The following is a 9,970-nucleotide window of genomic DNA, read 5'->3' as shown; positions in this document are numbered from 1 at the left end:
TTTCTTTTTAGAAAAACATGTAATGACTGTGGTAGCTGGTAACCTGACCCTACTCCATCACTATTACTATTTTAAATTAATTCAGTTTCAATCACTTGAGAATCTCCTGTTTATTCTGTATTTGTAATGGTTTTAATATCTCATTAAATTGAGGTTGAGTTTGTAATTATATTGTATGTTTCTTGCATTTCCAATATAGTATTTTTCAGTGGTAGTAGTATTCAAATCAAAGGACTTCAGAAAAACAATGTTTTTATAAATATCATAATAGCACAGCATTTATTTTTTCCACTTTAATTGGCTTCCGGCTGTTGAAATTAAGAAACACCACATTTTACTAGTGTACTTGGAAATTTTGTAGCAGCCAAGTCAAACAGAAAGAGATCAAAGTGCCCAAGTGATCAAAGTGACAGGAAATGATATTTAAAATTATAATGAAAAGGAATAACATGAAATAAATAGTTTTTTACATTATACATGTGCAGAAGGAACAAGAAACACAAACACTAGAAAATACATTTTTAGAATGCAGTACTAGAATAACACAAAGGACTTGAAGATAATGTTCAGAATGACACTACGTCTTAACTGGGATAAGAATCTGTACTGAACTTATGTGACTTGCTTATTCTCACTGAAAGGAATTATCTTGATCTTCGTATTTTTCAATCCTGTGTTGTACCATGTGATGCTGCATTTTATTTATTTCTGTTCTTTCCAGGTTTGACAGCAGCAGCCATGGCAGAGGCTATGAAGTTACAGAAGATGAAACTTATGGCAATGAATAGCCTTCATGGAAGTGGAAGTCAAAATGGAACAGAATCAGAAAATGAAGAACTTAATTCTAACGCAGGTAAGTAATGCTGTGCACACGAGCTCTGAGGGAAAACCTTTTTACCCATTGGAAACAAAATCAAAATCTATCTCAAATTCTTGTATTCTTTTATTTTGTAAGCTTTCCTCTGTCAGTATTAAATAAAAATTATTGCACATATTCCTCCAGTTTTCCTCCTAACAGCCATCTTCAGCAGAAGTATTGGTGAAGGATTGCTATGTAAGGGTACATGCATTTAAAATTCTTCTCTAAATGTGTCTGTAGTAACAAAGTATTTCTCTCTGGCACTAATATAGAGCATTTCTATAAATTATGGAAGGTGTCCAAAACATCAAGTTGTTGGAGCTCATTGTGAGTCACTGCAGTTCACTGGAGAAAGGTGAAGTAGGGAATGCGAAATTACCAGCTGTTTGGCTTTTTTCATTTCGTTCTTCCCGTGTGTGGATGTTTGCAAACCACTGTTATGAAGGAGTCATAATAAACTTTTGTTATGGCCTACCTGGTTGGAATAAATTGAGAATAAGGCACTGATGCTAAACACACATTCATCTATACTATTATTAACCATTAGTATAGACTTGAACTATGTTCTCTGAATCCCAGCTCCACAAGAGTAAGGTTCAAAGGCAGAAATTAATTCTTTGAAGAGAATATCTTATTTATTTATTCTTACTTTCTTCTCAGATGAACTGATCTTGCTCGAACAGTGTAGAATGCTTAGAATAAGGTATAGACCCATTTTGTATCAGGAAGCTGCTGTATATCTATTATAATAAGGGCAGATTCACTTGACTCAGTATTTTTAGCACAAAACAATCCTAAAATACACTCTCTACACTTCGGAAGCTTGTACATCCTCTATTTTCATTATCAGTTCAACAACAGAAGCATTTTCTGGTCCCTCATTGCTTTCAGATCTCCACTGGCATTCATATATATCTAACATCACACGTGTGTCTCTAAAGGCAAAGCCACTCTAACAGTTTGCTTGCTTGGATGGTGTATAGTGTATATGCATTGTGCCATCGAAATGGTAATTTATTAGACCAATAAAGCAGCAGCTGGGAGGTCTTAGACTCATTTTCTAAAGGAATAACTTTGAATTCATGACAAATTATGCACAAAGCAGTCTTTCCAAAAGTGATATTGCCTTTTGCTAATTTTGTGTACTCATCTGTATTGAAGAAATCTGGCTTCCAGTTCATGCGTTAAACCCTTCCCCAGCTTTCTATTATGTAGAATACATATTTCTTATTCACCTCTCAGACCCTAATCAATTAGTGCATATTGAATTTAAAAAAAACAAAAACTAGCACTGAAAAAGCATATTTAGTTGTGTTCTTTGTAGTCTGTATATAGTTCAAAGTGAATTACTCAATTTCACTGAATGCTAATATGATTGAAGATAGAATTCTTACAGAAAAGCAGGGAAGCTTCAAACAGAAAAGATGTGGGACTAGTATTAAGGCTTTTAAAAGCTGCTGTAGCAAAGCGTGCTAATTTGAATGTTCATGGTTTGGTGTGTTTTATGTTTTGGCAAAATTTGTGTTCCTTTGTGGAGAATCTGCAGTACAGTAACGATATTATTTTAGGTACCTCATTGACAAATTTTATGGGGAATATCATACCAGCTTTTCTAAAATACATTCAAGAGCATGCATATTAAATTGAAGTTCTCTGCAGTTTAGCAATTCAATGAGTTACAGAACTGACTCAATACTAATTTAAGTATTTGGAAAAATTCCCACTGACTCTAACTGAAGGTGCAGTGGGGCCCAAGGATAAAGAAGTGGTATCAGTTACATAAAGATCTTTTTCCAATTCTTTACCTTGTTCGTTGCCATATGCAGTAAAATTACCAAGAACATGTTTTGTGGATTGAGTACCAACGTCACTTGCAGTGGAGAGATAAATCCTTAACTAAAAGAACTACTAATACACTAATAATCATAATTTTCCCTTTTTTTAGTACCTACAATGCTAGCTAGAAGTCAGATTGTTTGCAATGCAGTGTTTCTCCCTTTCTTTGGAGGGTCTTTTTTTTTTATTATTTTAAAAAAAAATTACATTAAGCAAGTTCAGCAGAATATGTCAAAAAAAAATCCAACATAATTAATATGCACCTTAATTAAAGCTGTCTCATTTCAGCTGAGGAGTTATTAAATATTCACTATAGAAAAGTCTTATAGGAAAGCGATAGAGCCTAAAAAGAGTCACCATTTTGTTTACGAGTTGATGCACACTTTCAAACATTGATTCATGTGAAAAGAACACTGCTGTAATTCTGTGTGCATGAAGCTTTCCCAAATGTTGGTTTTGCTCTAGACTGTTACAATTTAATTAACTACTAAAAGCAAAATGGGGATGCAAAAGGAGAAAATTGAATTTTGATATTTTTTTTTGCTAAGAAAAGGGAAAAAGAAACGGAGCAAAGGAGTCAGAAGACTGGTAAGTGGGTAAAACATTTTATTTTAGGAGAGAGACCTACAGTTTCTTTGATTTGAGGTTGTGTTTAATAGCTTTTGTAATGGCTGCAACATGACTCTGCATCTAGATTTCAGCATGAATAACAACCTGTTCGTGTTTCATTTAGCTCCAAATGAGAAATTCTGTCTTTTATTGTTTTAGGAAATTAGTCTGTGTACTCTTGCTCCTGGAACTTTATAATTAATCACTAAAGGTTATGGCTGTTGAGAGTTTGTGGGAAATAGATGTCTGAATGATTATAATTGTAGCTGTCAAATCAGAAATATAGTTGTACAGAGCAGAGAACCTTTTGTTTGCTTTGATTTTTTTTCTTTTTACTGTAACACAGACTTGAAGAGTTGCAAGTTTACTTTAGAAAAACAACTATAAAGATTTTTGTTTTATTACCTCGGAGTTGCATGTTGACTTCCTTTGGAGAGTATAAGATTTAAACCACATATTTCACTTTAGAATGTGTGCCTGCCTCTTATTTCCATATCCTGATGAGTGGAGTGGTGTTTTGTTGGTGTTTTGGATAAAAAATGTCATATGCCTTGAAACTTTGCTGTCTGACTTTTTCAAAAGTGAGCCATTACATGCAGGTCATTAGTATAATAAAAAAGTGATGAGAACTTTTGTCATATCCATTTCAGTCCCCATCTGTATCATTTGATGCCAGAATGAAATCATTTTGGATGAGTTTCTTTAATAATGCCCAGAGTGTCACTTAGGCGGTTTCATTGTCTGCGTATGCGTATATGATGATACAAACTTCGAAGATTTTCCATATATGAAGTCAGAATTCATGCCATCAGTTGACAATCTGAACTCTAACTCAGGATATCTATCTGTAATCCTTCAGCTGTTGCACTGTCCTCAAGTAGATTACAGGCATGGAATTGAATTTTAGAAGAGTGCCTATGCAAATGTGCAGTAAATAATGTGCTGCTTTCTTGCTTCTAGTTTTTTGCCATCAGATCCTACCACCTTCCTGCTATTGCATATTAGTCATGGTGGAGGCTGGTACTGCAAATAACTGATTAAAAAAACTCAAGAACTTGCTGCAGGAGACAAAGCTGAAGCAGTGGGAAAGATGTACCTCAAAAATAATAAATTGTACATTTGGTTTTGTTTGAACTAATCCATTAGTTCACAGGGTTGTGAAGAATGTTGTTAGACATTTGAACATTAATATCCTCCTTCTCTCTGCAGAAGAGAGATTTTTTGCACCTTCCTACTCATCATATGCAGTGTTGAAACAAGCTCTTCAGGCAGTTGAAAAATCTCGTGTAATCCAGCACTGTATGTTCTCTGCTGTCCCACTGGTTTGTACTCTTCATTCTTTGGGGCTTTGTGTCCATCTTCGTCTTCTCATAGGATCTGTGAAAGAAGGTTGAATTGAGAGAACCCCGTAGTTCACTGAAGTCCCAAGAGATGAGCCATGCTGCTGGTGGCACTGTGGGCATGCCTGAGGATTGCCTTGAGTCCCAAGGATTGCCGCAATAAGTCATTGATATGTGTGCCAGTTGTTGGGCCTTCCGTATTCCTCTCAGGAAAATGAGTAGGAGCAAGAGTTTGAGCCTGGCAGCTGAAACCAGGTCTGCTGGATGTATCTGCAGATTGATTCAAGCCCGGCCACGTTGCCAGGTTTGTTGCTCTGTAGAAATAAGGTGAACAGACCTCTCCAGTTGCACAGAAGCGTTTATAAAGATCATCTGTTTTGTCATCGTGCAATACTAAGATTAGGTGAAGCAACTTCTGGAAATGAGCATATGGTTATCTGGGGAAATTGGAAATTTATTTGAAATCATTGCTTTGTAATTTTTTTTTAATTTTTGTAGCATGGTTCCAGGTAAATTATGAGAGTATGTGGTAGGGAAGGAGTGTGGAAGATAGATTGCGAAGTAAAGTATTGGTGGAATTACCTTTAAGAATGCTGTGTTACACAGCTGCATAAGCAAAGAAAGATCAGTGCATGGCAATCTGTGACAGTACCTGTTTGTACAGAACCTCAGTGCAGAGAATAGAGCAGTTATTTCCTTCTGTTGGCTTTTGGAGTTAACATGCATGATTTAATAAATGTGTTTTGCTTTCCCAAGAGAGATATCAAACAGTACTAAGTGTTTCAGTGGTATTTCCTTAGGAAGTCAAAATGTTATTCTGTATGTAGAGTCTTGTTGCTTAATTTTCAGACAAGGAGCTAAGTTAGGCAGAAAAGAAAGGAAAAACACCCTGGCTTTTGGCATATGAGGATCAGAGGAAAAACTCTTTGTAGGGGAAAAAAAAAAAGTGTTATCTTTTTATCCTTTTTTTCCTTTCAGTACCTGCCATGCAGTTTTCTCATAAATGCAAACATCCTTCACAATCTGTTTAAAAAACCACAAATACATCACTCAGAGGAATATTTAAGGAACCATCAGGAGGGAAAAAACTCATTGGTTTAATGGAATGCTGTCAAGGAAAATCAGCATCACAAACGACACAGGGGCAGAATTGATACTTTTGCACTGACATGTTAAAAGAAAATCCCATGCATTATTTAGAAAACCCAGAAATCTGTCAGCTGTATGATTGCCGAGTTAGCAGAAGCAGGAGGATGCTGCTCAAGTTGAAAAGAAACGCGTAGGCACAGATCCATATTGTAACCTTTCATGTTCTCCACCCACCATGAATACCCAGCTATTACACGGTCAGCATTTTTTTTTTTAGTTTTTCTCTTTTAAAATGTTCAAGTGCTTGAAAAGTCAAAAGAGGTAGGTCTTTTATTCTAAAAAGCAGGATGCCGAGGCTGTTATTTTATTCTAAGAGTAAAAATGACGAGAGCAGAGAACAGATTTTTTAATCCTAGACCGCCATGCAGACTTCATGAAGTCGTTTTCCTGTTGTTAAAGCAAGTGTCTTCTGTGTTATGTGAACAGGGAGTTATTGTTTCAAATATCACAATTTTATTTAAACAACACAAAGCATTTGTGCCATTTTTGAAAAATAACCAGTCAAAATGATCACTGATATTTTTAGAATCAGTTGAAAAGCTAATCAGGCACCCATCTTGCCCTCTTTAATTCTCCTTTTGTCAGGAGGAATATATACAGCCTTGAAAGGAGCAGAAGTTTAATCTATTTTTGCTATGCCACTTCATGCAAAAGCTTGACTCCAGACCTACCAGAGTATTAAACCACTGCATCTCAGAAATTGAGACATCAATGCTGTTTCTTCAGTTGCGTACCTGCTGGTTGTGGCTCCGTAGGTGACAGGCAGTGAGGACAAGCTTTGTCTAAAAGTGTTTATCCTGTGTCCATAACACTTGAAATAGGATTCAGCGAAGCTAAGTGGCTTCCAGGGTGCTCTTCCACACGCTGGTTTGGAGGTGTCATTTCTTGGAAGTTTCCTAAAAGCACTGCAAGTGGTATCTGGGAAGTTATTGGCATGTGGGGTGAAGGACCTCAGACATAGCACCACCAAGCTTTGAAAAGCTTTACCAATTTGCTGCTTGTCAGGAAATGTCTGTGGTTGCTGACTGATACAGGGTAACTCATTCTGTGCAGGAAATCTGAGTGGAACCTTCAGAGCCAGGGTCCAGTAATTCTGAGGGAAAAGCTAGAAGTGCTGTTTCCGTCTCTAGATACAGCTCCTCAGGCGTTAGCAGGGAAGTGAAAAGCTGTTGGGTTGGTTCAGTCAGACCTTGTTTGTATTCTGCCCAGGTCACTTCTATTTCTTCCTGATGGTGACCGCTTACACGAGTCCTCAGTCATCCTCCAGTTTTTGCATGTAAAGCACAAAAAAGATTGTGCTTGTACTTGGCAAACCTGTATGTGTGTAGCACAGAGTGACTATCAGTGGGTAGTTTCTGCTCTTACCTTTGAAGTGACTGACACCCAGCTCTCAGAAATATGAAGCAGTTTTGTCTGTGGTTTTAAAAATAACAAATATAACTTTGGATAACTTCTTAAAATGGAATTATCTGCACTTTTATCTGGAGCTAGTGCATCATTTTACTTGAGAGTAATTTATTTTTTGGATATTTTTTAAGTAATTTTTTCACATGATAGAACATATTGGTGTTTATATAAACATTTAACTAAATCAACTAATGTAATTCATCTTAAAGACCAAGCGAATCTACATATATACTTCTTAGAAAAGTTCCTGTCAAGTGTCGAAACTCTAGCTTGTGTGAATGCTTTTTTGAGTGGGCAATTCACAGGGGTATATTTTTCCACAGATACCTTACAATTGGATGTTGGTATATGATTATGAACAGAGAACATATATACTTGTAAGTTTATATTCAACAGTTCAACGTATCACACAGTCTGTTTCCTCAGTATATTTTATATTTTGGCTGCTATCTTATTTGAAGTCTGAGAACTGCTGTTCCACTTTTTCAGAGCATAAAGTACTTTTTTTTTTTCCATAAAGACAGAATGACTTACAATGATTTTTAAGTTTTTCTGGAAGAAAAAAATAATACAGAAAATCAAGATTCGTATCTACCCAAAAAAACTTCCAAATCCCTCCCAAATACCTCTGACTGTACACAGCATAATCATAAGCAACCTCTCTAGATTCTTGCCATATCTACTATCAGAAGTAAGTGCAGGGAAAGATAAACTAATGACAAAATGCAAATGGTATGGCCAAACTGCTCAGAATTGAGAGCTTTCACATGTCTGTCACCTTTCAGATCCTTTACAAATTTATAGTCTCAGAGTGCAGAGGTCTAAATCTTCAAAGCTTGAAAAACAGAGGTGCAGCATGAACTAATCTTCATTTTTTCCCCTATCTTCTTACAGCAGCACTAATGGAAATGTATTTTGTTTAATGACTCTGAAATCCTGTTTGTAATTAGATGTGGGAATTGGTCTTACTTTGTAACAGATGATACTGGAATAATAATATGAGAGATGCTATGCTGAGACCACTATCCTCCTAAATCTATATCATTTTTCATTTTATTGACAGGAAGTGTGTTCCTGGAACAAAGAAATTATTTTTAAAGTGTTCAAAAATAATTTCTAGTAAAAACTCAAAACATTTTAGCATTATTTTGAGTTTATCCACAGAAGTACATTAACCTTTTCACTTTATTTTTAACTTTAGTAAACTGTCTTGTAATTGTTGCTTTGTCACTGATACGATCTTTGAATTAATGCACCAAAAGGTAGAGAACTTTAATTAATGACAGGGTGCATAGAATTAAAACATGTATCATATTTCAGAAAGATTATTCAAAATAATTAATTTTGTCTATTAAAACACTTTTACAGTCACAAATGAAGTAATTAGGAGTGAGCATAGAACATGTGAGTGCAGGCTGAGCTCACGCAGTCCCTCCAGAACATCAGTTGTCTTCACCATGTCTTGATGTCATAAATCATTTTGGCCACTCTGGAGTCAAGAGTACATTTCTCCCTGGTTATAATTCTCACATTTGTTACTAGGAGAAGGTATTTGTGGTTAAAATCGAACTGCAGGAAGAAAGCAGGTTGTTCAAGTGTCCCTTGTTATGATGAGATCTTGCATTCCTCTGCAAGAAAGATCTTTGTGGCTCTGTGGGGAGCAGTGCTTGACAGAAATGTACCAAGCTTGGGATGTTCCATGTCAATTTGTTGTGAACAATACAGATAAGATGCACTGAACTTTAAAAAGAAAAACAAGGCCGTTTAGTTTAAATGTTTTAGGAGGTCCCTGCAGCTGCTGTAGGACAGGCTGTTATGAGTTCTGTCCTGGTCTTTGGATGCAGAGCTGCTGCAGACTTAGGGTGAGGAGGCATGTCTGGGCTATGTCTGGCTTTCTGGTTTTGGTGCTTAGTGGAAGAGGGAAGGAAAAAGAAGAGTGTGGATCCAGATTACCTCTCTGAAATGCCATTTGCATTTTGTGGTAAATCATTGTTGGATCAAAGCATTGTTTCTATATAACTGGCCCTGAGAGCAGGAATCATCAACTAGTGATAAGCTGAACTCAGGTAATTTTGGCTGCCAAAACTGCTAAAAAGCATGCCTGTCTCTCCTTAGATTTTCCATAGTGCTACCAAACAATAATAGTAAATTATTATTTATAGTAAATAAATGCCATCTGTCAGGCATATATAATTTTTTAAATTTTGTTGGGGGTGGGACATCCTTTATGTACTTTATTTAAGTAAAATCTTGTCTGCCTATCATTGTGCACAATGTAACATACTTTTTTTAAACACTTGCTAACATGCTTAATCTGTGAAGTTGTATTTCCAGTTTTAGTACCTAAGGATGCAAAGAATCTGGTGTGGAAGGAATTCTGGTGTTTTAGGAAAAGCAACTCTTGATGATGGTTACCTTTAATATAGTGAGTCAAATTCAATCTCTCACCAATCATGTTTTAGCAATAAAAAGTACTTCAGTATTTTAGTTACCTTTTAAAGTCTGGAAAATTCTTTTTCTTGTTAAGGCATGTTTAAGTCAGAATGAAAACGGGGATATTAGCTTTGATGCAGGCCACATGCCGAGAGTCCCCCAAAGGATGGCATTGATAGTGGGACAGCAGCCAACAGTAGGACTCTCATGAATTAAAATTTCAATCAGATTTTTTTTTTAATCCTCTAACATACATTTAATTTATGTTTGAGTCTATAAATGTTTGTAATGCAATCATTTGGAATATTCTTTCTCTCAAAACAGTAATGTTAAATCA

At 36.0% G+C, this 9,970-nt stretch overlaps 1 protein-coding gene across 4 annotated transcripts in view; it reads left to right on the top strand.

Annotated features, from left to right (window-relative positions):
* The window catches only part of DACH2 (dachshund family transcription factor 2), a 238,708-nt gene that overhangs the window by 147,557 nt on the left and 81,181 nt on the right, over positions 1 to 9,970 (top strand). For all 4 annotated transcript variants that reach the window (XM_031554655.1, XM_031554654.1, XM_031554653.1 and 1 more), the window contains exon 4: positions 722 to 853. In XM_031554655.1, the coding sequence (XP_031410515.1) occupies positions 739 to 853 (115 nt within the window). In that variant the 5' untranslated portion in view covers positions 722 to 738. The remainder of the gene's footprint in view (positions 1 to 721; positions 854 to 9,970) is intronic.

This window comes from Meleagris gallopavo, chromosome 9 (genome assembly GCF_000146605.3).
Source record: "Meleagris gallopavo isolate NT-WF06-2002-E0010 breed Aviagen turkey brand Nicholas breeding stock chromosome 9, Turkey_5.1, whole genome shotgun sequence".
NCBI lineage: Eukaryota > Metazoa > Chordata > Aves > Galliformes > Phasianidae > Meleagris > Meleagris gallopavo.
Note: the sequence above shows the minus strand (reverse complement) of the source record. Positions and strands in the feature narration are given on the sequence as shown.